Source organism: Oncorhynchus keta, unplaced genomic scaffold (genome assembly GCF_023373465.1).
Source record: "Oncorhynchus keta strain PuntledgeMale-10-30-2019 unplaced genomic scaffold, Oket_V2 Un_scaffold_15365_pilon_pilon, whole genome shotgun sequence".
NCBI lineage: Eukaryota > Metazoa > Chordata > Actinopteri > Salmoniformes > Salmonidae > Oncorhynchus > Oncorhynchus keta.
The window spans coordinates 314,928-340,000 of NW_026290799.1; the positions used below are offsets into that span (position 1 = coordinate 314,928).

Sequence of the window (25,073 nt, forward strand, 5' to 3'; positions counted from 1 at the left end):
ACATTGTATTAAAAAAAAACTACACTTTAAAAAGTATTTTGAAACACTCTACATCAGCCAGGTGGAAATTGGGGGAGGGACAACAAATAAATAGCTTTGCATGTGTGGCTCCTTACGACAATCAATCAGCATGGGGGAAAAATCATCTCTACTCAGAGGCCCTTAGAAATAATGTTGGCATGGAGAGAGAAGGAGCGTCTTCCACTTTGGAAGATCAAGAATTAATCAGGATCATGTCACTGTCAATTCCGCATTGACGCGGATGGCAGTTACGCATGTGCAGGACGTAGTTCTCTTTTGAACTGTTCATCTTGGGGTTCTTATCCTTGCTGGTGTTCAGATCCAATGGGAAATCCAGAGAATCCCTTTGGGATGCAGAAACTGGCAGAGATTTTTTCTGTGCAACGTCTCTGGAAAACTTCCCCAAAAAGTCCAGGAGTATCCGCTTCGATAATCAGACCAGCTCGGCGGCAGACAGACAAGCTCGCTGCAATCAGGTCAGTGTGGGACAAGTGGGTGTACCGCCTTCCCCTGTTTTACATCCCTGGGCCCGATGTTACAGTTGATGAGCAGCTTATGACATTTAGGGGCCGCTGCCCCTTCAGGCAGTGCATACCATCTAAACTCGCAAAAAATGGAATCAAGATCTGGGCTGCCTGTGATTCTGCGTCATCATATGCGTGAAACATGCAAGTGTACACAGGGAAGCCAGATGGAGGAGTCCCTGAGAAGAACCAAGGGATGTGGGATGTCCTGGACGTGACACAGGGACTCCGTGGCCAATGAAATCACATGCGATAACTTTTTTTTTTTTAAACTTCGCACAGGTTGGGACGGGAGCTCCTCACGAGGAAGCTAACGATGGTAGGAACAGTACAAAAAAATCAAGCCAGAGCTTCCAACTCAGCTCTTGAATACACGGAACAGACATATCAATTCCTCTAAGTTTGTGTTCAAGGCCCACACGTCCCTAGTGTTCTACATGCCAAAGAAAGGCAAAAATGTGGTACTCATGAATACGCTGCATTGGGATGGGAGAAGCTGTGGCCAGGAACATCAAAAACCAGGAATCATAATGATTACAATACCACAAAAGGAGGGATGGACAATTTAGACAAGCTGGTGACTGGCTACAACTGCAAAAGAAGAACCCTAGTCTTCAACATCTTAAGACATCTCAACACGTTTGTCATCTGGATGGCGTTGAACCCAGATTGGAACAGAGGGAAGCTCCAGAGGAGACAGCTCTTTCTTGAAGAGCTGGGCAAGGCATTGGTAAGACCTCAAATCCAGAGGCAACATATCCCAAGGAATCCAGCTTCTGCAGCCATTGTGAGTATGATTCAGGAGGAGGATGCTGGTGCCCCATCCGCCAGACCCACAGAACCAACAACTCCAATACTGGAAGTAAGTGTGGGTGGTGTGTGTGTCTGACTAGCCTACCTTGGCCTGCTGTAACCATATAAGTGAGATGTTAGTAAAATTCCTGAACTAAGTGTTTTCATCATTCTAGATTGCAGCCGGTAACAACAAGAAGCTCTGCGATGTGTGTGGACCCAAGAAGGACAGGAAGACAGTACATGCATCAACTGCAAGAAATACATTTGCAACACACATACAGTAAAACTATGTCCCCAATGTGGTGTGTAGACTGGCCTTAATTTGTGTTCGACGAGACTCATTTATCATTTCCATAAAATACTGTAAGTAAGATTTTTCCTTACAATTTGTTGAGTACAAAGCAATAACCATCAATAGTGATGAAAATATTGTTTCATTTATATTTGCTCAAGACAAACATGATTTAGTCCACCCATGTCTTGATTATAATAGATTTTAGTTTACAAAAATCACCTTTTATCCAAAACAAATAGCCCTTTTATTGATAAATGTGACCTAGCAGAGGTAAGTCAACAACAAGTATTTTTACATAAATTGTTATGGGTCCATTGGCACAGCAAACATTGGGTGAATAACAAAAACCTGCACCCCACACAAGGGTTAAGTGCCTGTAGGTACCAGGCACACCAGTTTGAGTGTGTCAAGAACTTCAACATTGCTGGGTTTCTCAAGCTCAACAGTTTCCTATGTGTATCAAGAATGATCCACCACCCAAAAGACATACAGCCAACTTGACAACGGTGGGAAGCATCAGAGCCAACATGGGCGAGAATCCCTGTGGAACGCTTTCGACACCTTGAAGAGTCCACAAATTGAGGCTGTGCTGAGGCAAAAAGGGGGTGCAACTCAATATTAGGAAGGTGCTCCTAATGTTTTGTACACTCTGTGTACTGAATGTTTGCTGCAGAGAGACAATAGACAGCATGAGAAAACGAGGTTGTGATGAGTCAAAAGTGCTGAAAACATGTTAGCTCACTATTTAAAAAGGTTGAGAACAAGCTATAGGACGTAAAATACAGCCGTATAGGCGCAGGTACAGCCGACTAGCACTAGCTAATGCTACCTGCAGGAGCAAAATATATGTCTCTATTTTACAAATTGACTCTTGGAGTCAAATATCAATATAATATCATCCAAAAATAATATTGCGATGTAAATGTTTAGATTTCACCCATTTAACACCAACTGTCATTACTAATTGCCGATTTTACAATTAGACTCAAACGGATACGTATTAGCTTGTTTTTTAAATTAAATTTGTACTTTGGCATAGTAATTTCTGAATGAGTTAATTTGAATGAGCAGAGCTATGCCTCTTCACTAACAACTCTAGAGAATGACAGACGAGATATAAACCAAGCCAGTAAATAGCCAGCAAACAATGAACCAACCTCCTTCCCTCCAACTACCTTTACGCTATGGTGCTGTTCAACACACATGACTTACTACAACGGCCTGCCTTGAGAGTAGCTAAGCCTAGAGCTGGCTACATCAAGACGTGGACAATGTGTGCACTACTAAGGCACACACCCACTGACTAAAGTATTGGTGATGAGGGGAATTGAAGGGGGAGGGGGCAATGGGACCCTGCTGGGGTGACAGATGGCCTGAATAGGGGGTGAGGGGCACGTGTTTGCACTCTGTGACTTCAATGAAAGGCGTACCCCCCCATTCACCATGGGAGTGATGTGCAACCCAAACTGGGCCTCTCGGCAGGGACCCAAAGTCAGGGCAGGGGATGCTCCTATGGGGCTCTCCAGGCATGACCGCAGACACTAAGGGGGAAAACACACACCTTGTCTGGGGTAATTTACTGCTAACAGCCCCTAGTGTTCCCACGCTTCCAGGCTCTGCTGGGCTAACATGGCAATTGGAGATTGAACACTTGGGGTCGATAATAACATAGCAGGGGTTGGATGCATTAGGGGATTTTGCAATGGATTGTGTGTGAATAACATGGTCATCACCAAAGAAAGTAATGGACATTGGACTCAGCAGATGTGTTGCTTTGGTTATTGTCTCTGTAGCTAAAATAGTGAAAGAGGCATGGTGCATTCACAACTACAATCCTAAAATTCTGGTTCAGTAACTTTTTATCTAGAAATTTTTTGAGGTTGGCCGTACAAGTGTATTCTATCAGCAGTGGGAAACCCATATGAACAGATATGGAACATGATATAGCAATGAAAAGTGACAACTGTCAAGATATTGGGACATAAGACTACATTTTATGACATTGACACAACATGCAATCAAATGCATGACAGTGTGGGAGTGGGACATGATAGGCCTATGGCTAAATTACTTGAATCTGACCATGGCATCAGAATTGGCCTACTCTGAGCCAAGACTCTCAGCCAGTTAGGCATGCAGCAGGGTGGAAGACTGTGCCTAAAATGTTTCTGCAGATAAAGGCCTGCTATCAAGATGTTTGACGAAGGTAAACATGAACATAATTTAGCCCCCAGCAGAGTCCCCAATCCCTATAATAACGTAATTTCATTTTGATAGGGGTATAACGGTTAGTTTTCAACAGAGTATCTGACATGATTTAGGCCAGGGATGGGCATCTCCCGTCCTCGGGGCCGGAGTGGTGTTACTCTTCCCCACATCCCTTGGAAACATAGCTGATTAAACTAATTGTATTCTAAACTGAAGACCATGATTAGTCGATTATTGGAGTCAGTTGGGGCAAAAGTGACACCAATCAGGCCCCCGGGGTCTGGAATTGCCCATCCCTGATTTAGGCTGTCACCAATGATATTTCGACAAGTATGTTGCTACTTTGCGCTGAAGGGTAGCCATGTTGACATAGCAGATCAAGCAACTGCTAAACATGTCTCTAGCAGGACATCTAAGCATCAGCTAGTTAAGTGTTGCTTTAGTTAACAATAGCCTTTACAAAACTAAAATAGCTAGCCCTGTTTTCCAACATGTCAGAAATGACAGGGATGGACGCGTAACGTTGGCAACAAAGTTTTGTTAGCGGCCAAGCTAGCTAACTAAGGTTTGCTAACTGCTTTGTACAGCTGTTTGAATGACCAAAACGTCAGTTGAATGAATAACTAGTTAACATTAGCTAGCTAAATATCTGGACACACAGAACAAGTCATAAAAAACAACTAACATTTTAATGACTAAAATAGCTAGCAGGTTAAGTTGGTTCGTGGGCCTTCCTTACCTGGTCCATCTGACGCTGACAGCGCAGGTGAATTCAGCTTCGGTCGCTTTGAGTTGGGAGGTCCGACGTCAAGCAGGTTTTCAGCCATTGTGATCTTTAATGGATTTCTTATTTAATTATTTGAAAAAATGAAATTCCTGGGACAGAACAGGTTGTTCTGACAACCTCCACCTTTCTCTAGTTAGCACGTTAGCAAGCGGTTTGCTCGCTAACGTTGGCTAACTGGCTAATTTTCAAGCAGTGAGGGTGAGATTTTCAAAAAAGATGCAACAGCGCCCCGCTTCGCCACCGCCATTCAACCCATGATAATCCAACAACCAACACCCACATTATCGTTAAATAACCCCAATAAAAAAAATCCCATGAAAAATGTACGTTAAAATTAAATTAAAAACATTAACATGGATTGTATTCCTGTCCCATAAATCTTTAATTTTAGATGTTCAAACAGCTAATTTTTATGACGTCAAATGTCTTCATGCAAAAATGGTTTGAAGCTCCATAAAATGCACAACTGCAAAAAAATATATATTTTTTGCAAAATTGTCAGCAACAAGCCGTTTCTTCTCCGGTTATCCCCGGTAAACAATATACTGCTCCGAACGGCGATAGGGACTCGAGCGCCGCACTTAAGGGGAAATCAGATATACGGGGTTTTCTTGCCGACGACGACCGATCGAATTCCCGTTTTTTCGTCAAAAATACTTCAGAAAAGGTGAAAATACTTCGTTTTCAGGGGAAGTTTGCCGTCAAACCTCGGAATGAATGCTCAATTTCTAAATAAAAATTTGTGATCTACCGAATTCCTAATTCCGAGCCACGACAAGATGGCGGCTGTTGATTCCTTCGGTACAAAAAGTTTTTTTCTCTCTTTTCCAGATAGATAGACTGTAGAGGGGGAGGGGTCGCGCAATCACGCCCTACGTAAACCTATGGTAAAATGCTTTGGTGTGCGTCACACGAAATTCGCCTAGAATTCCGCTACGGGGCGGTAAGAGACCGTATGAGAATTAGTATTCACCGTAATAACTTGGTAATAAGAATGCTATTGATTCTTAACCTCAATATCGCTGTTGTAAAGGGAGGCAGTACAATGCATTGCAAAGGAGAAATAATATTTGTATATTCTTCATTGTTGGATATAAAAACCAAACTAAAATGTGTGGATCAACGCAGCTAGGCCGAAGTCTATCTGATCAATCTTCTCTAACATGAAATATGGCTCAAATGAAGATGACACAAGTAAACAAAAGTTTGGATCCTTTAATTTCTGTACTTTTCTTTCTTGATTTACCTGCCAGGCCTACCTTCCCACTGGCCTCACCTCTCCTGTGTATGTTGGCACACAATGCTGCTTTCCTCCTCCTACCCCCCCAACCCCCCAATCAATGGCAGTGTGATGGACTTTGGACTGTCTAATAAGCTTAATAGGTCTCCACATTAACATCAGGCTCTTGAATTAAGGACCAAAATATATTACTTTTGTACTTATGCTAGTTGCAGGGGATTGGTGGTTGTCATAATTATGGTAGAAATATTGCCGCACTTGCAGCATCTAAAATACTTATTTTGACAAGCCCCTTGAAAGATCATCCGTAATATATCACTCACAAAGTCACCCAGACAGCCAGGCAGATGACAAAACAGTTTGATATTGAAGTGTTCTCCTGTTCATTGATTTTCACAAAAAGTCCAAATCTGGCTCAGGCACATGTACAAAAAGTTGAAACAAAATCATAAATGTGACATCAAATACATATTGCATATGTACATACATAGTGAGTGCCTTGTGCAAATGTATACAGATTATGTTCATCGTGTTTAAAAATGATACATTGGCTATGGTTAATGTGCACAATAACAAATAAACAAACAATAGCACACTGACTGATTGAAAAAGGCAAATATAAACAAGCAAAAAAACACAATAACATACATCTCAGATCAACAAACTAAAACACTTTGGCTTTTTCCAATATCGTTATCCCCAGTGTGGAAATAACACATGGAGCTAATTTACTATAGTTCATTTACCATAGCAGTGAAAGAAAGTGAGTGTGCAATGTAATCGCGAGTGAATTATCAACTTTCTTTTGCTTGTGATGATAGTTTGAATGTGTGAACACACCCTCAAATATTTAGTATATCTGCACCCCAAGCAGTAAAAAGAAGAAGAAAAACAATATTTTCTCAACAATTCAAATTGTACTTACTAGAATGAAGGCCTGGTAAAAGGACTTTTTCTGTAAAAAGAAACACAGGCCCAGACACTGGTTCAGTTCAAACAATATATATTTAATCTATCTGTTCCATGCATCCTTGTTAAAGCTTATGTTAATTACTGAATCATTTGTTTGTTCGTTGTTGGCTTTTGTCTACCAATTCGTATTAGATATTGTATAGCATAATTATCCTGTATGGCTTAGTTGGGTCCTGTATGGCCTGGTTGGTAGGGCATAGCGCTTGTAATGCCACCCATATGTAAAATGTACGCATGACTGTAAGTCACTTTGTTTAAAAGTGTCTGCTATGGCATATGGCATATATATTATATATTCTTTTGAATTATACTATGTGGGCTCAATTAAAATAGACTTCTGGAGGCTTTATCCATGTCACGAAAGCTAACAAACAAACCCTAAGGTTGGTTAGAAATGTCAAGAGAGGCAAAGAAAGAAATCAATGACTAATTGCGGGAGTGTATGGGTGAGAAGTGGTAGCAAAAAGCATAAGTATGTCCACGCACACACACACACACACACACACACACACACACACACACACACACACACACACACACACACACACACACACAGAGCAAAGTGGTGAAAATGTCAGACTCAAACAAGCAAAGTCAAAGTCATTCCCGCCCATTCCTCCCTTTTTACCAGAGAGCACAGAGTTGGAGACAGTTTCGTTTTGACTTCTATTCCCTTTTTTATTTCTCAGTATTGGTGAAGGTTTTAGTAAGATGGTGGCATGCCCATGTCCCTCCTCCGTGTTCTGCCCTTTCACTCCAAACTCAATACAAATCGCTACTAAAATTTGATTTGATTTGATTACTGTACTCCGCCTCACTCTAACTACCAACATAAATACAAGTGTGATTCAATGTACACACACTTACTTAAGTAATCATAAACCAGATAGATACACGATTGATGGTAAATACGGTATGCTTCTGTGGAAGTGAAAGATAAAGTGTGGCTTTTTTTGTCAAGTGTGATAAATAAAAATATATCCAAATATTTAATACAAAGATCCACAGTACTTTAATTCATAATATAAAAATGGTGTGTGTCGAATTATTAGCTATAGTCAGATATATAGAACCTATGAATGTGCTACAAAGTTATTGGAAGTGGAAAGGCATTTGAGGATAAAAATATCAAGAAGGCTGACAATAAGCCACCAAACTAGATCCACACAAGATGTCTAATAAAAGGCCCTGACATATCAGAAGTACATATTGGTGGTAGGTAAACAAAAGTCCCAAACTCGAAACAGACTCAGAATTTTGGCAAGGGTACATTGGCATAATATGAACAACATATAGCACTTAATTCCCATTTAATACTATTTCTAGATCTCTTTATGGGCACTCACCTTGAAGTTATAGGCCATCTGCTTTGATTTGTATCTGATAGCCCACTTAAAGACCCTTAAACTAGCTCTTATTGGTTCTCCCTGCAGTTTAGAGTAGAGGTATCCCAAAAGATTACTCATCAGATCCAAGTCCGAGCATCGACCATTAGGAATTAAAACACAAAACTGACCCTTGATCAGCACCATGGGGCAACTTCAACTTTCAGTCTTTCTCCTTAGTCAAATAGACTTGCGGGGAAAAGCACACGCGCACACATACACACATACACACATACACACAGATTTTCCTACTACTTTCTGTCTGAAATGTAAGACACAAAAGTGACAGGGCTACAGATGAATCCCCTATAGACCCTTCCTTTCAGAAGTAAAAGCTTGAGCAGAAAAGAGGGGCAAGGTGAGAGAAAAGAGAAAAGCGAGGGAGCACGGAAGAGACCTTGGGCACACCACCCTTCACATAGAATTCACAGAGAATTAGTCAGAGAGAGAGAGAGAAAGAAAAAACCAAGTGAGCAAGATGTTGATTTTCTCAAAACAGGAGTTGCAGTTGGAACTGCTCAAGGCGATTCATCATTTCATAAAACATACAATCATCATCATCATCGCTTATCATCATCATACTAACTCAACAAAAAATAGTTTTTTTAGGCACTACAAAAAATGTACTCGAAAAGGAAAACTTTGAAAAATATAGGTTGCATTGCACCCAAATAATAACTTGATGAAAGTGGCACATTTTAAGTACATTAATACAGTAGAGCCTCCCTCATGCAGAGGCTGTGATTGGATAAAAGATTAAACGTCCCACCCCAACCAGCATGTCACACAAAGCTAAAGGCAGCCGTGATTAGCCATTGGTTGAATCTGGTGTCGGTCAAAATCATTTGTTTCTGTGGCAACTAACACAATGGATAGAACTTCATACAAACTTGAGTTTTCACTTCAATACACATTAATACGTGTTATAACATGTTAATAAACTGTTTGTAATGAATTCTGTTCCTTTTGGCGAATGTCATACTTTTAACACATATTATCCCTAAAGATTTTAAGTGCTTTCCCATTTTGATATAACCAAATAGTCCCTTTAATTTCCAACACTATGATTCCCTTAAACAATTTTTAGATTTGTGCTTTTTCAGTATACTTGTTACGAGTATAATCGTTACTTGAGAGTGCTATAACGTATGCGTTCAGTTTTCTTACTGTCAAGACTGCTTGGTATGGGCTACCATCCCAATTTGCCTTTTCCATTTAGGAGAGGTCTAGGAGAAGTTGTGTGCGACCCAGTGAGGAGATCTGTGGTTCTGACAGTTATGTTCCACAGACCACTTAAAGAAGCTGTACGGAAGTTTCTTTAAAAAAAAAAAACGTGTTTCCTGAAAAGTTGGACATTAAAAAGCGTCAGTGTGAAGATAAATCCCTATGTTGGTTTTTCCTTTAGTATTGGGTCTATGTAGCACATCACAAACACTCTAAGCCATCGTCTCAAAGCAGAAACACCAATAACACTGCTTTTTGTCATTCCCTTATTCTACCCATAACTCACTGCTTCTTACCCACGATCCACCACTGTCTGGCACGTCATTTATTTCCCTTTACGGTCAGGCGAATAGGCTACAACTGATCAAGTGAAAAACTGAATATGGCACAAACGATAACGATACAATAACAAAATAAATTGCATTGAAAAAACAACTTGTAGTAAAAGAACCACAGCATCATCGGTAGACTAGGTTTGAAATAGAAAAAAAGAAGTCATGCTAAAGATTGTTCCAACCTTTTTTGTGTTTTTGTTCCATATTCATTTCTTGTTCGTTAACGGTTCTTGTCCTGAAGGCACTTCTTTACATATCAACCAAAGCATAAGAAAAATAAAACCTCAACAACAACAAGCAAAAACCCTTTCTCTTCTCCTCCTCCTCCCTCCCCCTGCATTATATTGTGCCACAATAACTGTGCTCAACACAGCCCTCCCCCTTCCTATAGAAAAGTGATGAGCCATCATAGATTGACTACAAGTCAATGTCCAAAGGTCACTCTGTCTGCAGTCACATTTCATCATGTGAATACATCTGTTTTGGTTCAGAAAGGTGATTAATGGATAAGTTTGGGGGGAAAAACTCCTCCCATCCCTACAAACCTGTATCTGTAGCTACTTCTGTCTTCAGCTCAGCTCAGAGAAAGGAGTGCTGATCGAGGATCAGTTTCGACTTTAAAATCATAATGAATAGGATTATATGGATAAGGGGGAGCTGATCCTAGATCAGCACTTGATGGATCAAAGGCGTGACATGAAATCCTCCTTATTGAGCTTTGTCAGCTCATTCGCTTCCTCCTCCTCCTCTTCCTCAGGCTGTGCCAAGGTACATGGTACTAGCTCCGGGTCTAGGTCTAGGGTAAGGGGGTGAGGGTCCGTGCCCGTAGCAGCGGGGTGGCCAGCCCCAGTTTGGGTGATTCCTGGTGGGATTGGAGGAGCGTCCCTGTACCCCTCTGCCCGATCTGCCCTCACCCCGCAGGGCTTGGCCGGGCCTGGCTCTGGCCCAAGTCCTGAAGGAGCTACAGGAGGTCCTATGGAAGAGGCTTGGGGGGTGAATGTGGAGGAAGAGGAGGATGTGGGAGGAGTGTAAGAAGAGGATAAAGGAGGAGGGGCTGGCGCATTGGCACTTGCATCAGACTTGGTCGTATTAACGGCGTCCCCTTCCCCCACGGGTCCAACGGCTGCCTGTGATTGGACAGGTTTCACCGGGGGCAAAACAGCAACTAATTGATGTGGCTGTAGCCAAGGCTCAGCCAATAGCTGCCCACCTCTTTCATCGCTCCTGGGATACAGGAAGGTCCTCATTTGACCTTTGCCCTTGACGTTGACGGTACCGCGGTAGTCAAACTCTAAGCCCATTCCGCTGAGCGCCGAGTGGCTCTCCTCACTCACCTGTACCCGACACTCCACCCCTGTAGAGTCCATGCGACTCGCAATATTCACTGTGTCTCCCCAGATGTCGTAGAGCAATTTGGTAGTGCCGATCACCCCCGCCGTCAGGGGACCATGGTTGAACCCGATACGGAGCTTAAACCCAAAGCCTAGCATGTTTTTATTGAAGTCGTCCAAAACACCCATCATCTCGAGGGCGAAGTCAAACAGCGCCCTCAGGTGGTTAGAGTTTGGGTGGGAGTCGTCAATGCACTGTTGAGGGTTCAGCCCGGACGCCGCCATGTACGTGGCGCCGATCGTCTTGATCTTCTCCACGTTGGCGAAGTCCGGTTTCCGTAGCAACTCGTCGAAGTCACCGATGAGCTCATTGAGGACTCGGTAACACTCCTTCCCGCCTTCGTAACTTTCCTCGTAGAATTCAGAAAAATTCACAATACTCGCAAAGATAACCCCGGCGTTGTCGTGATTTTTGGAGTACGACTGGGTCACCTTGAGCTGCTCGGCGACGTGGATTGGGATGATGTTGCCTAGCAACCAGTCGGCCTGGTCCCGCATGTTCTGGATCTTGACGCGGTGCTTGTCGGCCTCTATGTTGCCGTGGTAATGGAGACGGTAGCTGACCTCAAACTCGTGGTTCAGGAACCAGACCAATAGGAGGAGGAGGAAGTAGGTGAGTACTGCTTCTGGGACCAGTAGGTCTAGGGGTCTCACGGGGTCCGTGGCATCTGGACGTGGTTCTGGAGTGGACCATGTCTCATTGGTGAGGTTACTGGAAAAGAGAAGGAGAAAATTAGAAGAGGGCAGGAGGTAGATGAGGGCAGACAGAGAGAGAAAGGAGTGGTGTGGTGGCTAGAAAGAAAGAGAGAGAAAGAAAGAAAGAGAGTTAAGAAAGGAGGGTGTAGAGAGAGATGGGTAGACAGAGAGAGAGCATGTGAGAGATAGAGCGAGAGAGAGATAAGAAAGGAGGGTGTAGAGAGAGATGGCTAGACAGAGAGAGAGCATGTGAGAGATAGAGCGAGAGAGAGATAAGAAAGGAGGGTGTAGAGAGAGATGGCGAGACAGAGAGAGAGCATGTGAGAGATAGAGCGAGAGAGAGATAAAAAGGGAGGGTGTAGAGAGAGGTAGACAGACGGAGCCAGCCAGACAGTCATGAGACAAGACATACAGAGAGACAGACAGACCTAGAGACAGACAGACCTAGAGACAGACAGACATACCGAGAGAGAGACAGACAGACATACCGAGAGAGAGACAGACAGACATACCGAGAGAGAGAGACAGACAGACAGAGAGAGAGACATACAGACCAAGAGACAGACAGGCGGGAGGGGGTTGATATCGATAGCAGCAGTTGCATTACCATGAACCACACCCATTCAGTGTCTACCGTACCACGCTATACATGCCAAGCACTTTCACAACTTAAATCACTTGGCTGTAGACTCAAAGATACACATCATAGCATCAATTCAACTCATTCTCCCTCTTGTTAAAAAAGGCCAACATGGTCCTTCATGATCTATGTATTATTCGAGATCCTCTACCTGCAGCATCTCTCCCACAGTTGAGCTTAACCCGTGGCTCGTATAAATAGGACCAGCTAGCCAGTCTGACTCACAGAACCTGTCCCAAATGGCACCCTATTCCCTATGGGCCCTGGTCAAAAGTAGGGAATAGGGTGCCTTTGAGATGCAGACATAGCCACTGCTGCTGACATTTAGCTGCTATGATTACACCAGCCATACTTCACAGTTTGAGAAAAGAGTGGAGAGGAGAGAGAAAAGAGAGAGATGGAAAGAGAAAGATAGAAAGACGGCCCCTCTTCTCCCCTTTCACCCCCGTCACCCTCCCAAATGTCACTCATCCATCAACATTCTGCATCTCCATGGCAACACTCACCCCATCCCTGGAGAACTGTCATTACTGGAGCTGCAAGACAGAGTGACTCCCGTCAGTTACACACACACACACACACACACACACACACACACACACACACACACACACACACACACACACACACACACACACACACACACACACACACACACACACACACACACACACACACACACACACACACACACACACACACACACACACACACACACACGGCTGACTAATTCATATCAACCTCTTAGAATGACTCCTGTGAGTTAAACACAAGTGTGATAACACATTCCAACACACTCACACTCCAACACACACACACAACTTGGCTCACAAACAGATGAATATGAACATTTCCTAAGAGCCAAGGGGAGAGAGAGGTATATTGTCTATTAATGTGCATATTGTGTATGTCATAAAATGCTGACTAACAGCTGACTAATGGCAAATAAACTGCAAGCTATACAATTAAAAAATAAAATAATTACAGCTTAAAGTTTTACCATTATAACATAAGGTATAACATCTTCATAATGTTGTAAAGGTTTCACCCCGCTACCCTCTAGAAGGTGGAGACAGTCCAGGTGCATCACAGAGAGACTGAAAAAAAGCTTTTTATCTCCAGGCCATCAGACTGTTAAACAGTCACCGGCCTCCGCCCAGTACCCTGCCCTGAACTTTAGTCACTGATACTAGCCGGATACCACCCGGTACTCTACCCTCCACCTTAGAGACTGCTGCCCTATGTACACAGTCATGGAACACTGTTAACATCCTGTTTTACCCACTTCATATGTATACACTGTATTCTAGTTGATCATCCTATATAACTACTGCTGTACACACCTTTTCTATTCATATATTGTCCATAATGCCTATACACACAATCATATACAGTACCAGTCAAAAGTTTGGGCACCTACTCATTCCAGGGTTTTTCTTTATTTGTACTATTTTCTACATTGTAGAATATGTCAAAACTATGACATAACACATGTAATAATCCACCCCTCATGGAGTAACTAAAAAAGTGTTAAACAAATCAAAATATATTTTATATTTGAGATTCTTCAAAGTAGCCACCCTTTGCTTTGCACACTCATGGCATTCTCTCAACCAGCTTCATGAGGCAGTCACCTGGAATGCATTTGTTAAGTTCACTTGTGGAATTTCTTCCCTTAATGGGTTTGAGCCAATCATTAGTGTTGTGACAAGGTTGGGGTGGTAAATAGAAGATAGCCCTATTTGGTAAAAGACCAAGTCCATATTATGGCAAGAACAGCTCAAATAAGCAAAGAGAAACGACAGATCATCATTACTTTAAGACATGAAGGTCAGTCAATACGGAAAATTTCAAGAACTTTGAAAGTTTCTTCAAGGGCAGTCGCAAAAACCATCAAGCGCTATGATGAAACTGGCTCTCATGAGGACCGCCACAGGAAAGGAAGACCCAGAGTTACCTCTGCTGCAGAGGATAAGTTAATTAGAGTTACCAGCCTCAAATAGTTCAAGTAACAGACACATCTCAACATCAACTGTTCAGAGGAGACTGCATGAATCAGGCCTTCATGGTCAAATTGCTGCAAAGAAAACACCACTAAAGGACACCAATAAGAAGAACAGACATACGGATTGCTAATATTTATATATTTCTTAATTCCTTTCTTTTATTTTGGGGATTTGGGTGTATTGTTTTGTATTGTCAGGTATTACTGCACACACTTGATAACATTTGCAAAATATGTGTACGCAAAAATTTGTATTGGATTAAAGTTCTGAATGGGTCGTAAATACGTATCGGCTGCAGTACTAACCCTGTCCTGTTGAGGGGGCTGTGGAGCAGCACTAGTAGAGCCACACCAACAGCTGTGGCCAGGGCAGATCTCATCCAGAAACTCAGCTGGCAGAAGTTACAGTACTGGATGATGGCTATGGTCACTGCACAGCACAGGAACATGGTTACCTAGAGGGAGGACACACAACATTTGTTTGTGTAAACTGAAATTCCAATTTACATCAATGCTTCTCTATGAGAAGAAATCGGGAATTGGAATTTCAGGTTATTTCCCAAATTGACTGAATTGAAATGGAACTTGACCCTGGTACACAAGAGTACTCTCACAATATATTACATATGGTAACATAAACATACTTCCCCACCAACACCCTCAACACACTCACACCTGTGAGCACATGCCTTATGCACACCAGTGGCATGGGTGAACACACACCCACACGCACATCAATAGTTGAATCCCCTGTAGAGTAGTTAGTACAGACTCTTCCATCCCTCCATCTCTCTCTCCATGCTTCCATCCCTCCCTTCTATCCCTCTCACACACATCTTCTCTTTCTCTGCCAGGTATCCCCTCTCTCTTCCATCCCTCCATCTCTCTCTCCATGCTTCTATCCCTCCATCTCTCTCTCCATGCTTCCATCCCTCCATCTCTCTCTCCATGCTTCCATCCCTCCCTTCCATCCCTCCATCTCTCTCTCCATGCTTCCATCCCTCCATCTCTCTCTCCATGCTTCCATCCCTCCATCTCTCTCTCCATGCTTCCATCCCTCCATCTCTCTCTCCATGCTTCCATCCCTCCATCTCTCTCTCCATGCTTCCATCCCTCCATCTCTCTCTCCATGCTTCCATCCCTCCATCTCTCTCTCCATGCTTCCATCCCTCCATCTCTCTCTCCATGCTTCCATCCCTCCCTTCCATCCCTCCATCTCTCTCTCCATGCTTCCATCCCTCCCTTCCATCCCTCCATCTCTCTCTCCATGCTTCCATCCCTCCCTTCTATCCCTCCATCTTCTCTTTCTCTGCCAGGTATCCCCTCTCTCTTCTATCCCTCCATCTCTCTCTCCATGCTTCCATCCCTCCCTTCCATCCCTCCCTTCTATCCCTTCATCTCTCTCTCCATGCTTCCATCCCTCCCTTCCATCCCTCCATCTCTCTCTCCATGCTTCTATCCCTCTCATCTTCTCTTTCTCTGCCATATTATTCATCACTCTCGTCCAATCCATCCCTCTCTTTCATCCCTCCATCCATCCATCCATCCCCCTCTCTCTCTGCCAGGTATCCCTCTCTCTTCCATGTTATTGTGTGTGTGTGTGTGTGTGTGTGTGTGTGTGCAAGTGTATGGGGGATCCTTGCCAAACAAGATATCAAAACACACCAGCGTGACTTGTGAGCAGTCAAGACTTGGGTGCATCCCACATGACCCCCTATTCCCTATATAATCAAATCAAATCAAATGTATTTTTAAAGCCCTTCGTACATCAGCTGATATCTCAAAGTGCTGTACAGAAACCCAGCCTAAAACCCCAAACAGCAAGCAAGACACATGTAGAAGCACGGTGGCTAGGAAAAACTCCCTAGAAAGGCCAAAACTTAGGAAGAAACATAGAGAGAAACCAGGCTATGAGGGGTGGCCAGTCCTCTTCTGGCTGTGCCAGGTGGAGATTATAACAGAACATGGCCAAGATGTTCAAATGTTCATAAATGACCAGCATGGTCAAATAAAAATAATCACAGGCAGAACAGTTAAAACTGGAGCAGCAGCACAGCCAGGTATAGTAGTATAGTGCACTACCCTTTGACCAGAGCCCTATGGCAGCAGCTCCGGACTCAGAATAAGGCGAGAGAAAACAATGTGCAGTGTGTAGCCTCTGCCCAAACTAGGACCTCTATCTCTTCCACATAAATGATTTGATAGGAGGAGAATGTCAAAAATCTGTGAAACAAGCTCCACAAGTATAGACCTCTCCATTTTCCATTGACTGTTTCTCTCTCTGAAACACTGGCACTTTCTAGTGGGTCCTACAACTGTGGACTAAGTATAACTCAATGCTCTTGACACTTAGTCCCACACACTTGAGAACACCTTATATTGTAAATAGGTGTTGTTAGCAGTAATGCATTTGCCCTCTGTCATCTCGACCAGCGTTCAAACCCCTTTTGACGATCCCTGACTAGAGCCCCATGTCTGCCCTCCTCCTGTACCCTCTCTATCTCTCCTTACCTGGATGGGCAGGTGGAGGCTGCAGGCGAGGTGTGAGAACACGGACACGGCAGGAAGTGAGACCAGCACGGCCCCGATCACATGACGGGGGATCCAGCCTGACACCACCCTCAGCAAGGTCTGGGTACAGCTCAACACGTTGTCCAGGTAGAACGTCATACTGCAGGGGGCCGAGGGGGAGGAGGGACAAGTAAATAGCAAGAAAGGACAACATTGTGATACACTGACTCACATCCCTATCAGTTCATTCTCTCTCCCTCCCTCCCTAATTTCTCATTCCTCCATATAGCAACAGGGAGACCAACTCCAACAGACACTTTTCACTTTACCCACCCTCTCTCCCTCCCACTATCTCCCCCCTCTAACCCTCACCGTATGGACAGCACCAGGGAGACCAGCTCTAACAGACCAGCAGCGGTAGCCAATCCCAGGACGGTTGCCGGAGGCGTCTCCATGGTGACCATGGGAACCAGGAAGCAGGCCAAGGTGAGGGCGAGGAACACAGAGCAGGATAGGAGAACATCCAGGAAGGAGCTGAAGGTAGGGCTGGCGAAGGTCTGCACCGGGGCCTGGGTCTCCACCTGGAGGGGAGAGAATAGTCAGAGACATAGAGAGAAGGTCTGCACCGGGGCCTGGGTCTCCACCTGGAGGGAGAGAGTAGTCAGAGACAGAGAGAGAAGGTCTGCACCGGGGCCTGGGTCTCCACCTGGAGGGAGAGAGTAGTCAGAGACAGAGAGAGAAGGTCTGCACCGGGGCCTGGGTCTCCACCTGGAGGGAGAGAGTAGTCAGAGACAGAGAGAGAAGGTCTGCACCGGGGCCTGGGTCTCCACCTGGAGGGGAGAGAATAGTCAGAGACAGAGAGAGAAGGTCTGCACGGGGCCTGGGTCTCCACCTGGAGGGAGAGAGTAGTCAGAGACAGAGAGAGAAGGTCTGCACCGGGGCCTGGGTCTCCACCTGGAGGAGAGAGTAGTCAGAGACATAGAGAGAAGGTCTGCACGGGGCCTGGGTCTCCACCTGGAGGGGAGAGAGTAGTCAGAGACATAGAGAGAAGGTCTGCACCGGGGCCTGGGTCTCCACCTGGAGGGAGAGAGTAGTCAGAGACATAGAGAGAAGGTCTGCACGGGGCCTGGGTCTCCACCTGGAGTCAGAGACATAGAGAGAAGGTCTAGGCCTCAGAGACATAGAGAGAAGGTCTGCACCGGGGCCTGGGTCTCCACCTGGAGGGAGAGAGTAGTCAGAGACATAGAGAGAAGGTCTGCACCGGGGCCTGGGTCTCCACCTGGAGGGAGAGAGTAGTCAGAGACATAGAGAGAAGGTCTGCACCGGGGCCTGGGTCTCCACCTGGAGGGAGAGAGTAGTCAGAGACATAGAGAGAAGGTCTGCACCGGGGCCTGGGTCTCCACCTGGAGGGAGAGAGTAGTCAGAGACATAGAGAGAAGGTCTGCACCGGGGCCTGGGTCTCCACCTGGAGGGAGAGAGTAGTCAGAGACATAGAGAGAAGGTCTGCACCGGGGCCTGGGTCTCCACCTGGAGGAGAGAGTAGTCAGAGACATAGAGAGAAGGTCTGCACCGGGGCCTGGGTCTCCACCTGGAGGGAGAGAGTAGTCAGAGACAGAGAGAGAAGGTCTGCACCGGGGCCTGGGTCTCCACCTGGAGGGGAGAGTAGTCAGAGACAGAGAGAGAAGGTCTGCACCGGGGCCTGGGTCTCCACCTGGAGGGAGAGAGTAGTCAGAGACAGAGAGAGAAGGTCTGCACCGGGGCCTGGGTCTCCACCTGGAGAGACAGAGAGAGAAGGTCTGCACCGGGGCCTGGGTCTCCACAGAGACAGAGACAGAGAGAAGGTCTGCACCGGGGCCTGGGTCTCCACCTGGAGGGAGAGAGTAGTCAGAGACATAGAGAGAAGGTCTGCACCGGGGCCTGGGTCTCCACCTGGAGGGGAGAGAGTAGTCAGAGACAGAGAGAGAAGGTCTGCACCGGGGCCTGGGTCTCCACCTGGAGGGGAGAGAGTAGTCAGAGACATAGAGAGAAGGTCTGCACCGGGGCCTGGGTCTCCACCTGGAGGGGAGAGAGTAGTCAGAGACATAGAGAGAAGGTCTGCACCGGGGCCTGGGTCTCCACCTGGAGGGGAGAGAGTAGTCAGTCTCCACCTGGAGGAGAGTAGTCAGAGACATAGAGAGAAGGTCTGCACCGGGGGTCCACCTGACATAGAGAGAAGGTCTGCACGGGGCCTGGGTCTCCACCTGGAGGGAGAGAGTAGTCAGAGACATAGAGAGAAGGTCTGCACCGGGGCCTGGGTCTCCACCTGGAGGGAGAGAGTAGTCAGAGACATAGAGAGAAGGTCTGCACCGGGGCCTGGGTCTCCACCTGGAGGGGGAGAGAGTAGTCAGAGACATAGAGAGAAGGTCTGCACCGGGGCCTGGGTCTCCACCTGGAGGGAGAGAGTAGTCAGAGACATAGAGAGAAGGTCTGCACCGGGGCCTGGGTCTCCACCTGGAGGGAGAGAGTAGTCAGAGACATAGAGAGAAGGTCTGCACCGGGGCCTGGGTCTCCACCTGGAGGGAGAGAGTAGTCAGAGACATAGAGAGAAGGTCTGCACCGGGGCCTGGGTCTCCACCTGGAGGGAGAGAGTAGTCAGAGACAGAGAGAGAAGGTCTGCACCGGGGCCTGGGTCTCCACCTGGAGGGGAGAGAGTAGTCAGAGACAGAGAGAGAAGGTCTGCACAGAGAGAAGGTCGGGGCCTGGGTCTCCACCTGGAGGGAGAGAGTAGTCAGAGACATAGAGAGAAGGTCTGCACCGGGGCCTGGGTCTCCACCTGGAGGGAGAGAGTAGTCAGAGACAGAGAGAGAAGGTCTGCACCGGGGCCTGGGTCTCCACCTGGAGGGAGAGAGTAGTCAGAGACATAGAGAGAAGGTCTGCACCGGGGCCTGGGTCTCCACCTGGAGGGAGAGAGTAGTCAGAGACAGAGAGAGAAGGTCTGCACGGGGCCTGGGTCTCCACCTGGAGGGGAGAGAGTAGTCAGAGACATAGAGAGAAGGTCTGCACCGGGGCCTGGGTCTCCACCTGGAGGGGAGAGAGTATTCAGAGACATAGAGAGAAGGTCTGCACCGGGGCCTGGGTCTCCACCTGGAGGGGAGAGAGTAGTCAGAGACATAGAGAGAAGGTCTGCACCGGGGCCTGGGTCTCCACCTGGAGGGAGAGAGTAGTCAGAGACAGAGAGAGAAGGTCTGCACCGGGGCCTGGGTCTCCACCTGGAGGGGAGAGAGTAGTCAGAGACATAGAGAGAAGGTCTGCACCGGGGCCTGGGTCTCCACCTGGAGGGAGAGAGTAGTCAGAGACATAGAGAGAAGGTCTGCACCGGGGCCTGGGTCTCCACCTGGAGGGAGAGAGTAGTCAGAGACAGAGAGAGAAGGTCTGCACCGGGGCCTGGGTCTCCACCTGGAGGGAGAGAGTAGTCAGAGACATAGAGAGAAGGTCTGCACCGGGGCCTGGGTCTCCACCTGGAGGGAGAGAGTAGTCAGAGAGAGAAGGAGAGGAGAAAGGAAGGGGAGATGTGGTTCGACACTTGGGATGAGAGGGGAACCACACAGGGACAGAGAGAGGAGATAAAGTTCAGATTACTACTACTATAATGTGGTCAAACTGTTAGAACTGAAACATATTATACACACCAGCAGGGGGCTTCGTATGAACACGTGGTCAATACGGCTTTGACTGACACGGATTGAGGGGTGTGTGTGTGTGTGTGTGTGTGTACCTCCTCCTGGTAGCTGATGCGGTAGGCTGTCTCCAGAGGTCTCTCCAGGAAGTTGAGGCTCAGCTTGTTGATGGGAGGCTTGAAGAAGTAGTCCTTCATCAGACTTGAAAGAGGAGAATAGATTGAGGAAAAGACAGGTAGAGGGTTTTAGGGGGAATCCTAACTTGAACTCGACTTCTGCATGCATGACTTGAATCATCCATTGACATCTATGCATTATTTAGGTGATCATCGAGGTTAATGCATCTCCAGCTGGGATTCCTCCCTTAGTGACTGACTTAAAACTGACTTAAAATATATACGCTGTCAACACTAATCACCACTGTTGGTAATCCTAAACCAGCCAAGCCATAGACTGTTCTCTCTGCTTCCGCACGGCAAGCGGTGCCGTGTATCAAGTCTGACACCAACAGGCTCCTGAACAGCTTCTATCCCCAAGCAATAAGACTGCTGAAGAGCTAACAAATGTCTACACAGACGATCTGTCTGTCTAAGTTGACCCTTTAGTTATTTTTATTATTGCACTGTCTCAATGCACACTGACACGCTCAACACACACATCTATACTGTCTCAATGCACACTCACACACACTGACACACACATCTATACTGTCTCAATGCACACTCACACACACTGACACACACATCTATACTGTCTCAATATACACTCACTCACACGCTCAACACACACATAACATGCGCACACATCTATACTGACTCTATACACACTCCCTCACACTGACACGCTCAATACACACAACATGCACACACATCTATACTGACTCTATAAACACACTCACACACACTGACACGCTCAACACACACATAACATGCACACACATCTATACTGACTCTATACACACACACTCACATACAATCTTCATATACGCTGCTGCTACTCTGTTAATCATATATCCAGATGCCTCGTCACCTTACCCCTATACATATCTACCTCTATAGATCCAGTGTCCCTGTACATTATAATATGGTACTGATCCTGTATATAGTATCCTTACCCCTATACATATCTACCTCTATAGATCCAGTATCCCTGTACAACAGTGCTGTAGTATCTATCAACAGTGCAGTAGTATCTAACAGCAGTGCTGTAGTATCTAACAACAGTGCAGTAGTAACTAACAACAGTGCAGTAGTATCTAACAGCAGTGCAGTAGTATCTAACAACAGTGCAGTAGTATCTAACAACAGTGCAGTAGTATCTAACAACAGTGCAGTAGTATCTAACAACAGTGCAGTAGTATCTAACAACAGTGCAGTAGTATCTAACAACAGTGCAGTAGTATCTAACAACAGTGCAGTAGTATCTAACAGCAGTGCAGTAGTATCTAACAACAGTGCAGTAGTATCTAACAACAGTGCAGTAGTATCTAACAACAGTGCAGTAGTATCTAACAACAGTGCAGTAGTATCTAATAACAGTGCTGTAGTATCTAACAACTAACAACAGTGCAGTAGTATCTAACAACAGTGCAGTAGTAACTAACAACAGTGCAGTAGTATCTAACAACAGTGCAGTAGTATCTAACAACAGTGCAGTAGTATCTAACAGCAGTGCTGTAGTATCTAACAACAGTGCTGTAGTATCTAACAACAGTGCAGTAGTATCTAACAACAGTGCAGTAGTATCTAACAACAGTGCAGTAGTTTTTACCAACAGTGCAGTAGTATTTAACAACAGTGCTGTAGTATCTATCCAACAGTGCAGTAGTATCTAACAACAGTGCAGTAGTAACTAACAACAGTGCAGTAGTATCTAACAGCAGTGCAGTAGTATCTAATGCAGTAGTATCTAACAACAGTGCTGTAGTATCTAACAGCAGTGCAGTAGTATCTAACAGCAGTGCAGTAGTATCTAACAACAGTGCAGTAGTATCTAACAATAGTGCAGTAGTATCTAACAACAGTGCTGTAGTATCTAACAACAGTGCAGTAGTAAATAACAACTATTCCTATCAACCAGTCCAGGGTCAGCTTTAGACCGTCAATCATTCCACTAAAGCCACCTACTATCTCCCAACTTTAATATGCCCCTCTAAACTGGTTCAGGGTCAGGGTTTATGACTGAACTCTGATCTAGGTTATCTAGGTTATGTATTGAACTCAAAACAGTTCATAAGTAAAGCCAAAAGCCATCATACTCCCTCCGGTCCTCACCTGTCCTCCTTGATGACATCAACAAAATGGACGTCACTCTTCTCCCTGAAGTTCTTGGAGCGTAGTGGGATGAGGGCGGAGTGGTCCATGCCTGTGCCCCCCGGTCCCGCCCCTCCTGGACCCCCCATACCCAGGCTGGTACCCGTCCCTGTGCCCGTACTGGTCTTCTTTTCTTTCTCCTGGAGCATGTCACATAGAGAGCTCTGGCTGGCCATCACCGAGTCCTCCAGTGGAGGACTGAGAATGCCATTCAGTGCCCTGGGGCTGCAGCCTGGAGTAAACTACAGAAGAAGAAGGCGAGAGAGGGATGTGTGTTAGATAAGTGTGTGGTGCAGGTGTGTGTTATTAGTAGGTGTGTGGTAAGCTACGTTGGAACAGGAGTGTGTTGTCAGTGTGTGTGTGTCATTGCGTGCCAGGATAGGCGTGTGATCTACCTTGGCGCTGTTAGTTTTATGTTCATCCTGGCATCCATTGAGTCCGGCCCCCTCCTCTGTCTGCTCCCCATTCACAGTGCAGGACACACAGAGGGAAGCAGCCCCCCCAGGCATGAGGGCAGAGGTGTGGGGGCGAGGGCACGGGGTCAGGATGTCCTGAGAGCAACCACACTGAGCATGCTCTAACTTCCTCCCTGAGATCAGGTAGGTCTTCATCCCTGCAGAGAGGAAACGCACACTTAATAATACACAGACAACCACCATAACACACACACTTAATAATATACAGACAACCACCATAACACACACACTTAATAATACACAGACAACCACCATAACACACACACTTAATAATATACAGACAACCACCATAACACACACACTTAATAATACACAGACAACCACCATAACACACACACTTAATAATATACAGACAACCACCATAACACACACACTTAATAATACACAGACAACCACCATAACACACACACTTAATAATACACAGACAACCACCATAACACACACACTTAATAATACACAGACAACCACCATAACACACACACTTAATAATATACAGACAACCACCATAACACACACACTTAATAATACACAGACAATCACCATAACACACACACTTAATAATACACAGACAATCACCATAACACACACACTTAATAATACACAGACAATCACCATAACACACACACGCTCCCACACACAATCAACCCAGCAGTTGCACTGTGCAGTCCGACAGTCAGACAGTTAGTTAGTCAGTCAGTCAGTGATTCAGACCTGCCGACAGACAGTCAGTCAGTCAGTCAGACCTGCCGACAGACAGTCAGTCAATCAGTCAGACATGCCGATAGACAGTCAGTCAGTCAGTGATTCAGACCTGCAGACAGACAGAGAGAGACAGTAATATAAGCTGTGGTGTATCACAGTGTGTTTGCACAACACCAGAGACAGTAGTGGTGGAGTTAAAGGGCAATTCCACCACTTTTCAACCTCATTTTCATCATCGCACAATACCAGTGTATATGGGAAAAATGTTATATCTGATGACATCATCAAAAGAAAAATAATGTCACAGAGATGCATGAGGACCTTTCTTATTTTTTTAACCACAGATCATTGAAACGTGCCGTTTTCACATATGTGGAGACACTGGCATTGTGCTGGAGATAATGACTATGAGGTTGAAAAGTGGCGGAATTGCCATTTAAAGGAAAGATCCACCTATTTTGAATGTTATGTAGTTTTTGTGCAGCTCTGAATGATGTTTTATCAATTACAGGGGTCATTTAATGCTTTCATGTGTATCTGAGCTATTGCCGTTCAAGCTGGCAGAAATACAACTGGCATGATGAGTTTTGTAACATAGTCATCTTTCCTTTAACAATGCTGTGGGGCAAACAAGGAAATACACAAACACTGGATTACTAGAAGTGGCCAACGGCCAGCCGGTATCAGCCTGTTCAAACACGCTAAAGCTAGTTGGGCTAGATAAAGGTATCATAGTTCAATTACAGCTAATACTAGCAAGGCTCTCATAATTTTAAACATGGCTAATGCTAAGAGCTTATACTAAGAGCTTGTACTAACTAGGCTAGCAAGTGCTCTCACAGTTCAAACACAATGCTAGAATAGGTTAGCTAACCGCTCTCACAGTTCAAACACAATG

The 25,073-nt window shown here is 45.5% G+C and overlaps 2 protein-coding genes and 1 long non-coding RNA gene across 18 annotated transcripts in view; 1 reads left to right on the forward strand and 2 right to left on the reverse strand.

The window, feature by feature from the left end:
- crebbpa (CREB binding protein a) overlaps positions 1–5,459 on the reverse strand; it is a 70,888-nt gene extending 65,429 nt beyond the window's left edge. Inside the window, 1 exon segment of the mRNA XM_052514208.1 lies at positions 4,583–5,459. Coding sequence (XP_052370168.1) covers positions 4,583–4,670 — 88 coding nt within the window. The 5' untranslated portion in view covers positions 4,671–5,459.
- A 366-nt stretch (positions 5,460–5,825) lies between these two features.
- adcy9 (adenylate cyclase 9) overlaps positions 5,826–25,073 on the reverse strand; it is a 79,306-nt gene continuing 60,058 nt past the window's right edge. The window contains exons 6-13 of the mRNA XM_052514212.1: positions 23,393–23,610; positions 22,959–23,239; positions 20,784–20,886; positions 17,402–17,610; positions 17,030–17,189; positions 14,825–14,973; positions 13,020–13,049; positions 5,826–11,889 (exon numbers count right to left, since the gene is read on the reverse strand). Of these exons, the coding sequence (XP_052370172.1) occupies positions 10,470–11,889; positions 13,020–13,049; positions 14,825–14,973; positions 17,030–17,189; positions 17,402–17,610; positions 20,784–20,886; positions 22,959–23,239; positions 23,393–23,610 (2,570 nt within the window). The 3' untranslated portion in view covers positions 5,826–10,469. The remainder of the gene's footprint in view (positions 11,890–13,019; positions 13,050–14,824; positions 14,974–17,029; positions 17,190–17,401; positions 17,611–20,783; positions 20,887–22,958; positions 23,240–23,392; positions 23,611–25,073) is intronic.
- Positions 17,541–20,462, forward strand: LOC127927585 (uncharacterized). Of its 16 annotated transcripts, none has more exons than XR_008128078.1 (7): positions 17,541–17,647; positions 17,834–17,896; positions 18,933–19,121; positions 19,618–19,742; positions 19,940–20,001; positions 20,127–20,189; positions 20,252–20,370. It is a non-coding gene; the product is annotated as an uncharacterized LOC127927585 (long non-coding RNA). The 16 variants fall into 16 exon arrangements; XR_008128077.1 differs by lacking the exons at positions 17,541–17,647; positions 17,834–17,896 and adding exons at positions 18,026–18,142; positions 18,592–18,653 and having other exon boundaries at positions 19,556–19,742; XR_008128072.1 differs by lacking the exons at positions 17,541–17,647; positions 17,834–17,896; positions 19,940–20,001 and adding exons at positions 18,026–18,142; positions 18,592–18,653; positions 19,816–19,877.